The 19,163-nt window shown below is 43.7% G+C and overlaps 1 protein-coding gene across 3 annotated transcripts in view; it reads left to right on the top strand.

Moving 5' to 3' along the window:
* The window catches only part of LOC121567002 (liprin-alpha-3), a 60,391-nt gene that overhangs the window by 36,610 nt on the left and 4,618 nt on the right, over nucleotides 1–19,163 (top strand). For 2 of the 3 annotated variants that reach the window (XM_041876946.2, XM_041876957.2), the window contains 5 exons: nucleotides 2,957–3,203; nucleotides 12,217–12,356; nucleotides 13,707–13,828; nucleotides 18,630–18,808; nucleotides 19,013–19,163. The exon at nucleotides 19,013–19,163 is cut by the window's right edge and continues 50 nt beyond it. In XM_041876946.2, coding sequence (XP_041732880.2) covers nucleotides 2,957–3,203; nucleotides 12,217–12,356; nucleotides 13,707–13,828; nucleotides 18,630–18,808; nucleotides 19,013–19,163 — 839 coding nt within the window. The remainder of the gene's footprint in view (nucleotides 1–2,956; nucleotides 3,204–12,216; nucleotides 12,357–13,706; nucleotides 13,829–18,629; nucleotides 18,809–19,012) is intronic. The other variant, XM_041876952.2, reaches the window with a different exon arrangement.

Genomic DNA, 19,163 nt, shown 5'->3' with positions numbered 1-19,163 from the left:
CCTACGTTCCCGTAGCCACCCATCGATCCGTAAGGTCATCGCTCCTCTTTCACTAAGCCTACTGAGTCCAATTGGTCCCACACACACAGAACTCCCATACACCTTGACCTCTTTCTCCCCTCTCTCCAGATGAAATCCTGTGACTAATGATGTCCGGCCGCCCGACAACCTGCACACTTTACCCATCACCTCCTCCCTTCTCCAGATCATCTCTGGAGACCTTCTCCCATTCCTCACTTCCCTCATCAACTCATCCCTGAACACTGACTGCGTCCCCTCTGACTTCAAGATGGTCAGAGTCGCTCCCCTTCTCAAGATACCATCCCTTCTTTCTTTTCTTTCCAAAACACTTGAGCGTGCTGTCTCTGACCAACTCTCTCGTTATCTCTCTCAAAATGATCTTCTTGACCCTAACCGGCTCACTCAACTGAGACCACTCTCCTCTGTGTCACAGAGGCTCTCCGCTCTGCCAAAGCTCTCTCCTCTGTTCTCATCCTCCTATAACTATCCGCTGTAAACCATAAGATCCTCCTCTCCCCTCTCAGGGTTGGCCGTCTCAGGCTCTGCACACTCCTGGATTGCATCCTACCTGGCAGGTCGCTCCTACCAGTTGGCGTGGAGAGGATCTACGTCTGCACCACGTGATCTCACTACTGGTGTCCCCCAGGGCACGGTTCTAGGCCCTCTCCTCTTTTCTCTTTACACGACATCACTCAGCGCTGTCATATCCTCACATGGTCTCTCCTATCATTGCAATGCGGATGACACTCAATTACTTTTCTCCTTCCCCCTTCTGACACCCAGGTGGCGACACGCATCTCTGTGTGCCTGGCAGACACCTCAGCTTAGATGTCGGCCCACCACCTCAAGCTCAACCTCGACAAAACAGAGCTGCTCTTCCTCCCAGGAAAGGCCTACCCGCTCCAAGACCTGTCCATCACGGTTGACACCTCCACGGTTTTATCCTCCCAGAGTGCAAAGAACCTTGGCGTGACCCTGGACAACACCCTTGTCGTTCTCTGCAAACATCAAAGCAGTGACTCGCTTCTCCGCACACTCCACTGGCTTCCAGTCGAAGCATGCATTATCTTCAAGACCCTGGTGCTTGCCTACGGAGCAGCAAGGGGAACTGCACCTTCTTACCTTCAAGCTATGCTCAAACCCTATATCCCAATTCCGCCACCTCTGGTCTCTTGGCCCTCCCACCCCTACAGTAGGGCAGCTCCCCCTCAGCCCAGTCAAAGCCCCTTCTCTGTCGTGGCATAAAAAAATCAAATTAAATAAACAAATAAAAAACACTTATATTTTCCCATTAGCACTGACTTTGCTGCTAATTACTTTGTTGAGGGAAAATGTACTTGATACGATTGTGATGTGTTGTTGTCTCACCTAGCTATTTTAAGATGAATGCATTCATTCTAAGTCGCTCTGGATAACAGCATCTGCTAAATGACAAAATGTTTAAATGTAAATGTAACCATAGCTACAATAACAATACTAATACGTACTTAGAATAGGTGGAAGCTCACACTGCTCACACAGGGAAGAAGCTGAGACTGGAATAACATTCTGATATTTATTGTGGACAACGTCTCTTTTCAAAATGGTACCAAGTATTTTAAAAGTATTGTTTTATTGTTAATTTCATTATCTTTCCTTTGCCAATGACGATAAAATACACAATAGTGTTCAGTCCTTGTTGACTATGCCACTGTAAGGTAGGCCCGAAGTGCAGATTAGCATTAGTGCACTCGAGGAATGGGCCGAGGTGAAAGTTCAGAGTTCTAGGAGAGTCGCGTCAAGGCCACCCACAACATCCTCATAAGAACTGCAAGACAGAGAACTGGGGACAGTTTGACGTTTGAATCACTGAATAACTCTGTCTATCAGTCTATGTTAAATCATCAGGAACAATAGCAAAGCAATATGTCCACGGACTAAACCAAATCAAAATAGAGTGTTCCACAAAGACAGGAGATCATTCAAATAATAACTAAAGCTAAAACCCAAACTCGCTCCACTAGTCAAGAACACACACACAAGCACACATAAGCACTCACCAGTAATTCTACCACCAGCTACTAGTAGGCTACTAAAGCAATTCCTGGCCTCGTCTTCTTCAATTATGTTCGCCTAGTTTGGACAAGCTCACCAGATTCCCAGTAGTCGACGGGCCCTGTCGAACTCCCAGTGAGTGTGGTGTTGCGCCTATACGTGGCCGCCATCTGCTTCTTTCCGTCTGCTTCTATTCGTCTACTTCTCGTCCGTGCTTGCTTCGTCGCTGGTTCTGTAAGCTAACTGGCTGTGGCTGTTGAGGTAGTGTTTGATATTGTAGCGAGTGCGGGAGGAGAGAGAGAGAGAAAGGTGTGTCCATCCCTCATTATAAGGGGATCCAAGCAAGTGCGCCCGTTCAGGTAATCAGAGGCAACCTAACATGAGTTGGGTTCACACAACAAAGGGGCCAGTTAACAGCATACAATTGACACATTGTATACAAATCACATTAACCCCCTTTTGCCACATATGAAATATCTTCTATTCCCATTCAATGGGGGATCCAGAGGTCAATTCCACATACAAAAACACATATCTAAAAATGACCTCTGCCTTTGCTTTGTACAAACCAGGAGTGAATACCACAGATACAGAAAGAAAGACTTACACCTCCTTTGCTTTACTCAATCCAGAGGTTTATTCCACAAGCATATTATTATGGAGTGATACCACAAACATTTATTCCTCATCTCATTGCGGCTATCCTCAGTTTAGGAGTAAAATCAGGAGTTATGTTCCTCTTTTTGTACCCTCTCCTCTCCTTAACTCCTCTCACTCTGTTTTATTCCTTCCTCTTCTCCTTTCCTCACTTTTCCACTGCCCTCCACTTGCCCCCTCCATCTCATCTCTCTTCCGCTCCTCCCCTTTCTCCTCTACTCTCTCTTTCCCCATCTCCTCTCAGGCTGATCCAGGAGGAGAAGGAGAGCACTGAGCTGAGGGCAGAGGAGATCGAGAGCCGGGTGAGCAGCGTGGCCCTGGACTCCTCCCCTCTCCCCCCCTCCTCACTGGGCGGGGGCAGAGACAGTGTGGGGAGGGGCTACATGACCCCCTCCCTTACCTCCTCCACCCTGGCCTCCCCTTCGCCCCCCAGCTCTGGACATTCCACCCCCCGACTGCCACATTCCCCTGCCAGAGCGTCAGACAGACAGGTACAGTACCTTACGGCTGTGGCTATCTGTGGTTGGACACATTTTTCATTTCAATGTACAGTTGAAGTCGGAAGTTTACATACACCTTTGCCAAATACATTTAAACTCAGTTTTTCACAATTCCTGATATTTAGTCCTAGTAAAAATTCCCTGTCTTAGATCAGTTAGGATCACCACTTTATTTTAAGAATGTGAAATGTCAGAATAATAGTAGAGAGAATGATTTATTTCAGCTTTTATTTATTTCATCACATTCCCAGTGGGTCAGAAGTTTACATACACTCAATTAGTATTTGGTAGCATTGCCTTTACATTGTTTAACTTGGGTCAAATGCTTCGGGTAGCCTTCTACAAGCTTCCCACAATAAGTTGGGTACATTTTGGCCCATTCCTCTTGACAGAGCTGGTGTAACTGAGTCAGGTTTGTAGGCCTCCTTGCTCGCACACGCTTTTTCAGTTCTGCCCACACATTTCTATAGTATTGAGGTCAGGGCTTTGTGATGGCCACTCCAATACCTTGACTTTGTTGTCCTTAAGCCATTTTGCCACAACTTTGGAAGTATACTTGGGGTCATTGTCCATTTGGAAGACCCATTTGCGACCAAGCTTTAACTTCCTGACTGATGTCTTGAGATGTTGCTTCAATATATCCACATCATTTTCCTTCCTCATGATGCCATCTATTTTGTGAAGTGCACCAGTCCCCCCTGCAGCAAAGCACCCCCACAGCATGATTCTTCCACCCCCGTGCTTCACAGTTGGGATGGTGTTCTTCGGCTTGCAAGCCCCCCCTTTTTCCTCCAAACATAACGATGGTCATTATGGCCAAACAGTTCTATTTTTGTTTAATCAGACCAGAGGATATTTCTCCAAAAAGTACAATCTTTGTCCCAATGTGCAGTTGCAAACCATAGTCTGGCTTTTTTATGGTGGTTTTGGAACAGTGGCTTCTTCCTTGCTGAGCGGCCTTTCAGGTTATGTCGATATAGCACTCGTTTTACTGTGGATATAGATACTTTTGTACCTGTTTCCTCCAGCATCTTCACAAGGTCCTTTGCTGTTGTTCTGGCATTGATTTGCACTTTTTGCACCAAAGTACATTCATCTCTAGGAGACAGAATGCGTCCCCTTCCTGAGCGATATGACGGCTGCGTGGTCCCATGATGTTTATACTTGCATACTATTGTTTGTACAGATGAACGTGGTACCTTCAGGCGTTTGGAAATTGCTCCCAAGGATGAACCAGACTTGTGGAGGTCTACAATTTGTTTTCTGAGGTCTTGGCTGATTTCTTTTGATTTTACCATGATGTCAAGCAAAGAGGCACTGAGTTTGAAGGTAGGCCTTGAAATACATCCACAGGTACACCTCCAATTGACTCAAATGATGTCAATTTGCCTATTAGAAGCTTCTAAAGCCATGACATCATTTTATGGAATTTCCCAAGCTGTTTAAAGGCACAGTCAACTTAGTGTATGTAAACTTCTGACCCACTGGAATTGTGATACAATGAATTATAAGTGAAATAATCTGTCTGTAAACAATTGTTGGAAAAATGACTTGTGTCAAGCAGAAAGTAGATGTCCTAACCGACTTGCCAAAACTATAGTTTGTTAACAAGAAATTTGTGGAGTGGTTGAAAAACGAGTTTTAATGACTCCAACCTAAGTGTATGTAAACTTCCGACTTCAACTGTATGACTTCTTGGTTGTGGCTACCCAATGGGTAAGGCTAATTGAAATTGCATCATAATATCAGTTTACAATAAGAGCTGATTGAGATGGTGCTGATGGAGATGGTCAACTTGAGAACAAGATGGATGAGCTTCGTTTGAGAGTTTCCTACCAACGGGACGTGAAAAGTTATAATATTCTATGCTTTTCAGAAATTTGGCTGACGGGCAATATGGACATAAAACTCAAGGGTTTGTCTATGCTTCGTCGCACCCGGACAGCAGACTCGGGCAAAACCAAAGGGGGAGGGGTGTGCCTCTTCGTAAACAACAACTGGTGTGCTGCTTCACTAGAATACCTTATGGTAAATTGCACACCTTTTTGTCTACCAAGGGAGTTTTCATCTCTAATCATCACTGCTGTCTACATCCCACCACAAAACGAGAATGGCACTAAGCAGGCACTCAACGAGCATACAAGGCCCTCGCTTGCCCTCCCTTCGGCAAATCAGACCATGACTCCATCCTCCTGCTTCCTGTTTACAAGCAAAAACTCAAACAGGAAGTACCAGTGACATGCTCAGTATGGAAGTGGTCCGAAGAAGTGGACGCTAAGCTACAAGACGGCTTCACTAGCACAGACTGGAATATGTTCAGGGATTCATCCGATAACATTGAGGACTTTACCACATCAGTCACGGGCTTCATCAATAAGTGCATCAACAACATCCTCCCCACAGTGACCGTACATACAGTGGGGGAAAAAAGTATTTAGTCAGCCACCAATTGTGCAAGTTCTCCCACTTAAAAAGATGAGAGAGGCCTGTAATTTTCATCATAGGTACACGTCAACTATGACAGACAAAATGAGGAAAAAAAATCCAGAAAATCACATTGTAGGATTTTTTATGAATTTATTTGCAAATTATGGTGGAAAATAAGTATTTGGTCAATAACAAAAGTTTCTCAATACTTTGTTATATACCCTTTGTTGGCAATGACACAGGTCAAACTTTTTCTGTAAGTCTTCACAAGGTTTTCACACACTGTTGCTGGTATTTTGGCCCATTCCTCCATGCAGATCTCCTCTAGAGCAGTGATGTTTTGGGGCTGTCGCTGGGCAACACGGACTTTCAACTCCCTCCAAAGATTTTCTATGGGGTTGAGATCTGGAGACTGGCTAAGCCACTCCAGGACCTTGAAATGCTTCTTCACGAAGCCACTCCTTCGTTGCCCGGGCGGTGTGTTTGGGATCATTGTCATGCTGAAAGACCCAGCCACGTTTCATCTTCAATGCCCTTGCTGATGGAAGGAGGTTTTCACTCAAAATCTCACAATACATGGCCCCATTCATTCTTTCCTTTACACGGATCAGTCGTCCTGGTCCCTTTGCAGAAAAACAGCCCCAAAGCATGTTGTTTCCACCCCCATGCTTCACAGTAGGTATGGTGTTCTTTGGATGCAACTCAGCATTCTTTGTCCTCCAAACAAGACGAGTTGAGTTTTTTCCAAAAAGTTATATTTTGACCATATGACATTCTCCCAATCCTCTTCTGGATCATCCAAATGCACTCTAGCAAACTTCAGACGGGCCTGGACATGTACTGGCTTAAGCAGGGGGACACATCTGGCAATGCAGGATTTGAGTCCCTGGCGGCGTAGTGTGTTACTGATGGTAGGCTTTGTTACTTTGGTCCCAGCTCTCTGCAGGTCATTCACTACGTCCCCCCGTGTGGTTCTGGGATTTTTGCTCACCGTTCCTGTGATCATTTTGACCCCACGGGGTGAGATCTTGCGTGGAGCCCCAGATCGAGGGAGATTATCAGTGGTCTTGTATGTCTTCCATTTCCTAATTATTGCTCCCACAGTTGATTTCTTCAAACCAAGCTGCTTACCTATTGCAGATTCAGTCTTCCCAGCCTGGTGCAGGTCTAGAATTTTGTTTCTGGTGTCCTTTGACAGCTCTTTGGTCTTGGCCATAGTGGAGTTTGGAGTGTGACTGTTTGAGGTTGTGGACAGGTGTCTTTTATACTGATAACAAGTTCAAACAGGTGCCATTAATACAGGTAATGAGTGGAGGACAGAGGAGCCTCTTAAATAAGAAGTTACAGGTCTGTGAGAGCCAGAAATCTTGCTTGTTTGTAGGTGACCAAATACTTATTTTCCACCATAATTTGCAAATACATTCATTAAAAGTCCTACAATGTGATTTTCTGGATTTTTTTTCTCTCAATTTGTCTGTCATAGTTGACGTGTACCTATGATGAAAATTACAGGCCTCTCTCATCTTTTTAAGTGGGAGAACTTGCACAATTGGTGGCTGACTAAATACTTTTTTCCCCCACTGTACGTATCCTAACCAAAAGCCATGAATTACAGGCAGTATCCACGCCGGGCTAAAGGCTAGAGCTCCACATTTTCAAGGAACAATACATAGGCATGAACGCTTCCAAGAAAGCCCGCTACAACCACCGACTAGACATCAAACACCGAAAAGGTCAATATAGGACTAAGATAGAATCCTACCATACCGGCTCAGACGCTCGTCGGATCTGGAAGGGTTTGCAGACTATTAAGGATTACAAAGGGAAACCCAGCCGTGAGTTGCCCAGTGACGCAAACCTCCCAGACGAGCTGAATGCCTTTTATGCTCGCTTCGAGGCAAACAACACTGAGCTAGGCATGAGAGCCCCTGCTGTTCCGGACGACTGTGTGATCTCGCTCTCCGTGGTCGATGTGAGTAAGACTTTTAAACAGATTAACACTCGCAAGGCCGCTGGGCCAGATGGAATACCAGGGCGCTTTCTCAGAGCATACGCAGACCAGCTGGCAAGTGTCTTCACTGACATTTTTAACATCTCCTTGTCCCAGTCTGTAATCCCAACATGTTTCAAACAGACCACCATTGTCCCTGTTCCTAAGAATTCAAAGGTAACCCGCCTAAACGATTATCGTCCCGTAGCACTCACATCTGTAACCATGAAATGCTTTGAAAGGCTGATCATGGCACACATCAACACCATCATCCCAGACACCTCCTGTACTCCCTGTTCACCCACAACTGTGTGGCCACGCAAGCCTCCAACACCATCATCAAGTTTTCTAAAGACGACGGTGGTAGGCCTGATCACTGACGACGATGAGACAGCCTACAGGGAGAAGGTCAGAGACCTGGCAGTGTGATGCCAGGACAACAACCTCTCCCTCAACGTCAGTAAGACAAAGGAGCTGATTGTGGACTACAGGAAACAGAGGGGTGAGCACGCCCCCATCCACATCGACAGGGCTGTAGTGGAGCGGGTCGAGAGCTTCAAGTTCCTCTGTGTCCATATCACCAAGGACTTAACATGGACCTCTCACACCAGCACAGTCGTGAAGAAGGCGCAACAGGATGAAAAGATTTGGCAGGCCCCTCAGCCCCTCAAAAAGTTTTACAGCTGCACCATTGAGAGCATCTTGACTAGCTGCCTCACCGCTTGGTATGGCAACTGCACCGCCCTCAATCACAAGGCTCTACAAAGGTTGGTGCGGACAGCTTAGTATATCACTGGGGTAGAGGTCTTCACGTATCCACCTGTACCCGAATACCGGGACCCGATCCGGGAACGGAGCAGGTCCAGATGCAGAATTCTAAATAATGTCACAGGTGTGGGTTAGATTTTATATGATTGTTACGGGTCTCGGGTATGTGTAATTGTAACTGACGTGTCCGGAAGGGCCCGTACAGATCCGAATGTGACTGCTGCAGTAGAGAGAGAGATAAATGTTATTATTTATGTTGCTGCTCTTGCTTTTCACGAGAGCGGAGCATGGCGCGTGTAGCTTGTTGTTGGCCAATCATGAGTCATCAAAGTGGCAATAGGCTACAGTCATAGAGCCTTCCTCCGTGTGTGGCAAAAGTTAGATATCTAATCAATGGAAGCTGGAATTAAAATGACAGAATTAAAAGTTAAAGGAGAACGATAGACCACAACGACCAAGAGCCAACAGGTAGGCTGCTACTTAATATTCTGAATGGAGTTGTTGTTATTTGTAACTATAGGATTAGAAAGCGCATGCACTTCAGCCTCAGTTAGCCTAGCGTTAGCTAGCTTAACTAACTTCTCCCGGTTTGATGCAGTCAAGACAGGTACTACGTAATCATATTTGATGATAAATAACCTAGCTATAGCAGATATTAGTCTAATACAGCGTGAGTCGGCTTGGTTGGTTGCTGTCTCTCATCTCTCACTCCCTTCTCCCCGTGTCACTCACAGTACGGCCCCTCCCCACCTGCTACAGCGGCACCGCTCTTCCTCCTCCCGCGCTTTATCAGCACCGACACCAGTACTGTAGCTTAAAAAGTGACTTTTCTGCTGCTTCCCTAACTTGGATTGGACTGGGTTTGGATCCGACCAGGTCTATAGAGAACGGGTCAAGTTGTCCTCGGGTCCATTCGGAAAGGGTCTCTATATTTTAAAAATGAATTTACGCATATCGGGTCCAGTTGGGAAAGCCCCAGGTCCATTTCGGAATGGGTCCAACTTTTTGGACCCATGAAAACCTCTACACTGGGGTTGAACTCCCTGCCATCCAGGACCTCTATACCAGGTGGTGTCAGAGGAAGGCCCAAAAAATTGTCAAAGACCCCAGCCACCTAAGCCATAGACTGTTCACTACTACCGCACGGCAAGCGGTAGCGGAGCGCCAAGTTTGGGACAAAAAGGCACCTGAACAGCTTCTACCCCCAAGCCATAAGACTGCTGAACAGTTAATCAAATGGCTACCCGGACTATTGCGTTGACCCTTTTTTGCACTCTTTCTTACATTGATTCTATGCACACTCACTGGTCTTTACCCACACACTCACACATACAGTGCATTCGGAAAGTATTCAGACCCCTTCACTTTTTCCACATTTTATTACATTACAGCCTAATTCTAAAATGGATTAAATTGTTGTTGTTTTTACTCATCAATGTACACACAATACAGGTCGTTAGAAATTTGTGCAAATTTATAAAAATGTATCACATTTACATAAGTATTCAGACCCTTTACTCAGTACTTTGTTGAAGCACCTTTGGCAGCGATTACAGCCTCAAGTCTTCTTGGGTATGATGCTACTAGCTTGGCACACCTGTATTTGGGGAGTTTCTCCCATTCTTCTTTGCAGATCCTCTCAAGCTCTGTCAGGTTGGATGGGGAGCGTCGCTGCACAGCTATTTTCAGGTCTCTCCAGAGATGTTAGATCGGGTTTAAGTCCGGGCTTTGGCTGGGCCACTCAAGGACATTCAGAGACTTGTCCTGAAGCCACTCTTGTGTTGTCTTGGCTGTGTGCTTAGGGTCGTTGTCCTGTTGGAAGGTGAGCCTTCAGCCCAGAGTGAGGTCCTGAGCACTCTGGAGCAGGTTTTCATCAAGGATCTCTCTGTACTTTGCTCCGTTCATCTTTCCCTCGATCCTGATTAATCTCCCAGTCCCTGCTGTTGAAAAACATCCCCACAGTATAATGCTGCCACCACCATGCTTCATCGTAGGGATGGTGCCAGGTTTCCTCCAGACGTGACGCTTGGCATTCAAGCCAAAGAGTTCAATCTTGGTTTCATCAGACCAGAGAATCTTGTTTCTCATGGTCTGAGAGTCTTCAAGTGCCTTTTGGCAAACTCCGAGCGGGCTGTCATGTGCCTTTTACTGAGGAGTGGCTTCCGTCTGGCCACTCAACCATAAAGGTCTGATTGGAGGAGTGCTGCAGAGATGGTTGTCCTTCTGGAAGGCTCTCCCATCTCCACAGAGGAACTCTGGAGCTCTGTCAGAGTGACCATCGGGTTCTTGGTCACCTCCCTGACCAAGGCCCTTCTCCCCCGATTACTCAGTTTGGCCGGGCGGCAAGCTCTAGGAAGAGTCTTGGTGGTTCCAAACTTCTTCCATTTAAGGATGATGGAGGCCACTGTTTTAGGGGACCTTCAATGCTGCAAACAATCCTGTCTCGGAGCTCTATGGACAATTTGGTTTTTGCTCTGACATGCACTGTCAACTGTGGGACCTTGTATAGTCCAAATCATGTCCAATCAATTGAATTTACCACAGGTGGACTCCAATCAAGTTGTAGAAACAGCTCAAGGATGATCAATGGAAACAGGATGCACCTGAGCTCAATTTCGAGTCTCATAGCAAAGGGTCTGAATACTTATATAAATAAGGTATTTCCGTTTTTTTTTTTTCATAAATTAGCAAACATTTCTAAAACCTGTTTTCGCTTTGTCATTATGGGGTATTGTGTGTAGATTGATGAGGATTTTGTTTATTTAAACCATTTTAGAATAAGGCTTTAACGCAAAATGTGGAAAAAGTGAAGGGGTCTGAATACTTTCCCAATGCACTGTACTTACACATACACTCTAACACACACACACACACGCACGCTACATACACTCACACACACAAAACACCTACACATTCATATTGACTCCACACAAACACACACACACATTGTCACACTCTCCACATACGCTGTCCGGACTATTTGCATTGACCCCCCCTTTTTTTACGCTGCTGGTACTTGCTGTTTATTATCTATGCATAGTCACTTTACCCCTGCCTACATGTACATATTACCTCAATTACCTCGACTAACCTGTACCACCGCACTTTGACTCGGTACCGGTTCCCCCTGTATATAGCCTTGTTATTGTTATTTTATTGTGTTACTTTTATTGAATTTTTTTACTTTAGTTTATTTAGTCAACTCATATTTTTCTTAACTGCATTGTTGGTTAAGGGCTTGTAAGTAAGCAAATCACGGTACGGTCTACCTAACCCTGTTGTATTCGGCGCATGTGACAAATACAATTTGATTTGATTTGTAATCTGTTTGTAATAACTTAATTTCAACTAGTTTTTCCCGCTGGGTAAAGGAGCTTCTTCTTTATGTCTGCACTGTGTTTGATTGTGTTTGTTTGTGTGTTTGGTGAGAAAAACTAATATGGAAAACTGTGGTATTACTGTTGCTGCAGGTCTAAAGTGTACTGTGACTTAATCAAGCTGAAATGTTTACAGTACAACAAATAAATTGCATTTTCTATTGTGATTTAAATGGCTGGAACTGTTTATAAGGTAATTTGTTTGCTAGTTTGCTAGTTTAAAGGACAAATCCACAAAAAAACTATATTTTGGTATTTTTGTCATTAGTCCACAGTTAATACAGTCCCCAAATGTTTTGCATGTCAGCAGTCAAGACTTTTAAGAAGCAAAGTGTCACCGGCCACATCATGATGATACAAAATGCTGTGATGATGATGTGGCCGGTGACACTAAAATAGTTCCCTACAGTGACTCAATTGAACTGATTCTCTGTCAATACAGAACAGCAAAGAGGGCGACGACTGCCGGGCGCTAGCATTGATTGACTCCACACCTCCTCCGGTTCCTCGTGCTCTGCGATTGGACAGAATGACTCACACACACCCAGGGGCTGGGCTGGATGATCACCGCGAATTCCGCAGGTACAGTTATTACTTTAGTCAATATTGAGACAATGTTGTGTGGTGTTTGTGTGTTTGCTGGGAAGCTAGGTAATGGCATTGATATGACTCCCTATTGAAATTAAGGTTGAATAAAATAAAATCTAAAATACATTAATGCCAATAGAATGGATATATAATAGACTAGATTACCAACTATTTCAGAGACAATCATGTATACTGAGCAAAAATATAAACGCAACATGTAAAGTGTTGTTCCCATGTTTCTCTCACATTTTGTGCACAAATTTGTTTACATCAGTGTTAGTGAGCATTTCTCCTTTGCCAACATAATCAATCCACCTGACAGGTGTCGCATATCAAGAAGCTGATTAAACAGCATGATCATTACACAGATGCACCTTGTGCTGGGGACAATAAAAGGCCACTCTAAAATGTGCAGTTTTGTCACACAATGCCACTGATGTGTCAAATTTTGATGGAGTGTGCAATTGGCATGCTGACTGCAGGAATGTCCACCAGAGCTGTTGCCAGATAATTTAATGTTCATTTCTCTACCATAAGCCGCCTCCAATGTTGTTTTAGAGAGTTTGGCAGTACTCACAACCAGCCTCACAACCGCAGACCACGTTTATGGCATTGTGTGGGCGAGCGGTTTGCTGATGTCAATGTTGTCAACAGAGTTCCCCATCATGGCGGTGGGGTTATGGTATGGGCATACATAAGCTACGGAAAACGAACACAATTGCATTTTATCTATGGCATTTTGAATGAACAGAGATACCGTGACGAGATCCTGAGGCCCATTGTCGTGCCATTCATCCGCCGCCATCACCTCGCGTTTCAACATGATAATGCACAGCCCCATGTCGCAAGGATCTGTACACATTTCCTGGAAGCTGAAAATGTCCCAGTTCTTCCATGGCCTGCATACTCACCAGACATGTCACCCATTGAGCATGTTTGGTATACTTTGGATAGACGTGTACGACAGAGTGTTCCAGTTCCCGCCAATATCCAGCAACTTCGCATAGTCATTGAAGAGGAGTGGGACAACATTCCACAGGCCACAATCAACAGCCTGATCAACTCAATGCGAAGGAGATGTGTCACGCTGCATGAGGCAAATGGTGGTCACACCAGATACTGACTGTTTTTTCTCATCCACGCTCCTACCTTTTTTTTAAAGGTATCTGTGACCAACAGATCCATATCTGTATTCCCAGTCATGTGAAATCCATAGATTAGGGCCTAATGAATTTATTTCAATTGCCTGATTTCCTTATATGAACTGTAACTCAGTAAAATCTTTGAAATGGTTGCATGTTTTTGTTCACCAGTGATGTTCTGTGAATAATTTGCAACCACCAGTAGTCAGGACTCTCTCCACAAAGCCAGCAAGAAGAAGAGCATCAAGTCCTCCATTGGACGCCTGTTTGGGAAGAAGGAGAAGGGGAGGATCGGAGGACCTGGGAGTCAGTCTGCCTCTCTAGGTAAGTCAATATAGAGGGTTGACCATGTGTGTGGTGTGAGGGTAAGAAACAATGAAAGGTTGCTTGTATTTTGCACACGAAGTGTTTACTTATACAGTATACACTAATATACACTGAGTATACAAAACATTAAGGACACCTGCTCTTTCCATGACACAGACTGACCAGGTGAATCCAGGTGAAAGCTAGGATCCCTTATTAATGGCACTTATTAAATCCACTTCAATCAGTGTAGATGAAAGGGAGACAGGTTAAAGAAAGATTTTTAAGTCTTGAGACAATTGAGACATGAGCTGTGTTCGAATACCCATACTAACATACTGTATACTACATACTTAATGGGTATATACTGCATACTATATGCTAGTTCATTTTAGTATATTGTAAACTAACGGTATCCTTTCAGTTGAGTGTACTAGCGCTTCGCCTGTCTACCAGAAGTTGATGCTGTTGTTATGCAACTTCTTGCTAGCTGGTTAGCATAATTAACAAATGACTAGCTAGACATCTTACGACTTCATTAACAATGTCCACTTGTCTGTCGGCCCTGCATTAAAGACCATCATTGGTTAAAGAACATTGTGATAAATAAGAAACTACACCAGTTTCATTTAAAGACCAAAGGATTGACAGCTGTCCCATATAGATTGCAAAATAGTTGGGAAGAGATTTTTGACGTACCGATTCCATGGCAAATGGTTTATAATAATAATAAATAATATGCCATTTAGCAGACGCTTTTATCCAAAGCGACTTACAGTTATGCGTGCATTATTTTTTTTATTTTTTTTTGTGTATGGGTGGTCCCGGGGATCGAACCCACTACCTTGGCGTTACAAGCGCCGTGCTCTACCAGCTGAGCTACAGAGGTAGCTTAGTGGTTAAGAGCGTTGTGCCAGTTACCGAAAGGTCGTAGGTTCTAATCCCCGAGCTGACTAGGTGAAAAATATGTCAATGTGCCCTTGAGCAAGGCACTTAACCCTAATCGCTCTGGATAAGAGCGTCTGCTAAATGACTAAAATGTAAATGTAATGAACTGATACGCAAAACGACGCCGGATTCAAAACTTATATAATTTTTCAATTTAAATTATTATACCAAATTCTTGCTACCAATAGAATGTTAGTTATATGGGGGATACAATCTTCCCAGCTCTGCAGATTTTGCTGCGAAGAGACTGAATCATTAGATAATTTGTTTTGGTACTGTCCATTTGTAGCTTGTTTTTGGTCACAGGTCCAAGAATGGCTGAAGGATTGCAATATTTACCTGGAGCTAACCCTGCACTACTGGGTGATCTGAAAAGTCATAGTCAATCGATCAATAATATAATAATACTTTTAGCAAAACATTTTATATTCAATTTACAATCTGTAGAAACAATGAGAATAGAAGGGTTTAGAACTTTTGTGAAACATCACAGTACAGTTGAAAAATATATGGCAAATAGAAATCCAATATGGATGGTGTTAAGAGATAGATGGGAGGGGTTGAATGGAGCTGAAGGTTGGGACTAATAACAACTAATAACAACAAAATAACTAATGTAAAACATACTGTGTCCATAATAAGTTAATAGGTTATAGGTTGAGAACTTTTGTGAAAGAGCACAGTTTGAAAGATATGGCATATAGAAGCAAACCGGATGGACATCATGAAAATGATCGGAGAGGTTGAGAGTAGAAGAAGTAAAAACAAACAAAATATAATTATTGTAAAATTGACTGTAATAAAATGTATATAGTATGTATAAGCTGGAAGTAGATGCCTAAGCATTGTTGTTCACTAGTTGGGTGGTGGGGTTGGAAAGTAATAAAGGAACAAATATATTTTTTTAAGGATATGTATATATATGTATGTATATGTATGTATTTCTATGTATGTATGTGTATATGTACAGTGAGGGAAAAAAAGGATTTGATCCCCTGCTGATTTTGTACGTTTGCCCACTGACAAAGAAATTATCAGTCTATAATTTTAATTGTAGGTTTATTTGAACAGTGAGAGACAGAATAACAACAAAAAGATCCAGAAAAACGCATGTCAAAAATGTTATAAATGGATTTGCATTTTAATGAGGGAAATAAGTATTTGACCCCCTCTCAATCAGAAAGATTTCTGGCTCCCAGGTGTCTTTTATACAGGTAACGAGCTGAGATTAGGAGCACACTCTTAAAGGGAGTGCTCCTAATCTCAGCTTGTTACCTGTATAAAAGACACCTGTCCACAGAAGCAATCAATCAATCAGATTCCAAACTCTCCACCATGGCCAAGACCAAAGAGCTCTCCAAGGATGTCAGGGACAAGATTGTAGACCTACACAAGGCTGGAATGGGCTACAAGACCATCGCCAAGCAGCTTGGTGAGAAGGTGATAACAGTTGGTGCGATTATTCGCAAATGGAAGAAACACAAAAGAACTGTCAATCTCCCGCAAATGGAAGAAACACAAAAGAACTGTCAATCTCCCTCGGCCTGGTGCTCCATGCAAGATCTCACCTCGTGGAGTTGCAATGATCATGAAAACGGTGAGGAATCAGCCCAGAACTACACGGGAGGATCATGTCAATGATCTCAAGGCAGCTGGGACCATAGTCACCAAGAAAACAATTGGTAACACACTACGCCGTGAAGGACTGAAATCCTGCAGCGCCCGCAAGGTCCCCCTGCTCAAGAAAGCACATATACATGCCCGTCTGAAGTTTGCCAATGAACATCTGAATGATTCAGAGGAGAATTGGGTGAAAGTGTTGTGGTCAGATGAGACCAAAATCGAGCTCTTTGGCATCAACTCAACCTGCCGTGTTTGGAGGAGGAGGAATGCTGCCTATGACCCCAAGAACACCATCCCCACCGTCAAACATGGAGGTGGAAACATTATGCTTTGGGGGTGTTTTTCTGCTAAGGGGACAGGACAACTTCACTGCATCAAAGGGACGATGGACGGGGCCATGTACCGTCAAATCTTGGGTGAGAACCTCCTTCCCTCAGCCAGGGCATTGAAAATGGGTTGTGGATGGGTATTCCAGCATGACAATGACCCAAAACACACGGCCAATGCAACAAAGGAGTGGCTCAAGAAGCAGGACATTAAGGTCCTGGAGTGGCCTAGCCAGTCTCCAGACCTTAATCCCATAGAAAATCTGTGGAGGGAGCTAAAGGTTCGAGTTGCCAAACGTCAGCCTCGAAACCTTAATGACTTGGAGAAGATCTGCAAAGAGGAGTGGGACAAAATCCCTCCTGAGATGTGTGCAAACCTGGTGGCCAACTACAAGAAACGTCTGGCCTCTGTGATTGCCAACAAGGCTTTTGCCACCAAGTACTAAGTCATGTTTTGCAGAGGGGTCAAATACTTATTTCCCTCATTAAAATGCAAATCAATTTATAACATTTTTGACATGCGTTTTTCTGGATTTCTTTGTTGTTTTTCTGTCTCTGACTGTTCAAATAAACCTACCATTCAAATTATAGACTGATCATTTCTTTGTCAGTGGGCAAATATACAAAATCAGCAGGGGATCAAATACTTTTTTCCCTCACTGTATGTATATGCAAGAGAAAAAAACATATGGGGGATTGGAAGTGATGCAGACAATTACATTGATGGAAGTTACAATCTATCTGCAATATTTAAAGCTGATCTACCCCGTAAAAAATAAATAAATACAAAAATACTAGGAAAAAATACAAAAAAACAATGTCCACTGAGAACACACAATGACTATACCAATTAGCTAAGCTAAGAATGGCGTGAATAATCAAGTCAATAAACGTTGGGGTAGTTAATTAGATAGCATATAAATTAGTTAATATACTGGCAAGTTCGATGTATTAGTAGCCAACTAACTTAAGGATGGTAGCTAGCTAACATATCTGTACATACAAGCAACTTCTGTAATGATATGCTATGTGGTTCGTAAGGCTAGCGAAGCTAACAAATTGTCAGACATCATAACATGTAATGTAAGTTATTTGAAAAGGCATTACTTTATTACATTGCTCAACGTTTTCTTAATATTTGTCATAATTTGTTAAAGCAATGAATTTGTATCTGCATATTTTCCACCATTTTCTTCAAATCTGAAAATGTTGTGAAGCCATGCCCATTTTCTGAAGAATTTCATTATGGGCCCTAAAAGCACGGAAATAGTGTCCACTGCTTGTATACTTCGTATTTTGGCGAATGTAGTATGACATCCGGGAACTTTTGGCATGCTAACTATATCCATACTATGACCAATAAGCATACTACATACTCATTTTACGTCACAAATAGTACTGTTAGTGCGGTTAGTATGAGTATTCGAACACAGCTATGGATTGTGTATGTGTGCCATTCAGAGGGTGAATGGGCAAGACAAAATATTTAAGTGCCTTTGAATGGCGTATGGTAGTCGGTGCCAGGCGCACCAGTTTGTGTCAAGAACTGCAATGCTGCTGGGTTTTTCACGCTCAACAGTTTCCCGAGTGTATCAAGAATGGTCCACCACCCAAAGGACATCCAGCCAACTTGACACAACTGTGAGAAGACATTAGAGTCAACATGGGCCAGCATCCCTGTAGAACACTTTTGACACCTTGTAGAGTCCATGCCCCGACTAATTGAAGTTCAACTAAATATTAGGAAGGTGTTCCAAATGTTTGATATACTTAGTGTACGCAGTTATACCAAGAAGAAAAAAAATCAACCAAGGTAGCTACTTTCTATGTTTTTAGAAGAAAAACAAATGATTTATTACAAGACAGATTGTCCAGTAATCATGTGGAGTAGTTTCTCACATGACCTTTGACCTCTCCCTCAGCCTCCACGCCCTCTGATGACCTGGGCACAGCCGACCCCCTGGGCCTGGCCAAGATGGGAACTGGCACCGTGGAGAAAGATCGCCGCAGCAAGAAGAAACACGACCTGCTAGAAGAAGCATGTCGCCAGGGTCTACCCTTTGCTTCATGGGATGGCCCCACCGTGGTCACCTGGCTTGAGGTATGATGTCTCATTGGTGAACTATCTGGGAGAAAATCATGTGCACTGTTTTTCCTTGAAGGTGCCTCATCTTACTATGAATTAATCTGAATAATGTACATGATGAACATATTAAATTCAGCCTTATTGGCAGGGAATATGTGTGTAAATATTCCCAAAGCAGATACATCTTCTCCCTCCTCTTCCTTTTCCTCTTCCTCTTAGTTGTGGGTGGGCATGCCCGCCTGGTATGTTGCGGCGTGTCGTGCCAATGTGAAGAGCGGTGCCATCATGGCCAACCTGTCGGACACAGAGATCCAGCGGGAGATTGGCATCAGTAACCCCCTGCACCGCCTCAAACTGCGCCTGGCCATCC

Source organism: Coregonus clupeaformis, chromosome 1 (assembly GCF_020615455.1).
Source record: "Coregonus clupeaformis isolate EN_2021a chromosome 1, ASM2061545v1, whole genome shotgun sequence".
Taxonomy (NCBI): Eukaryota; Metazoa; Chordata; class Actinopteri; order Salmoniformes; family Salmonidae; genus Coregonus; species Coregonus clupeaformis.
Note: the sequence above shows the minus strand (reverse complement) of the source record. Positions and strands in the feature narration are given on the sequence as shown.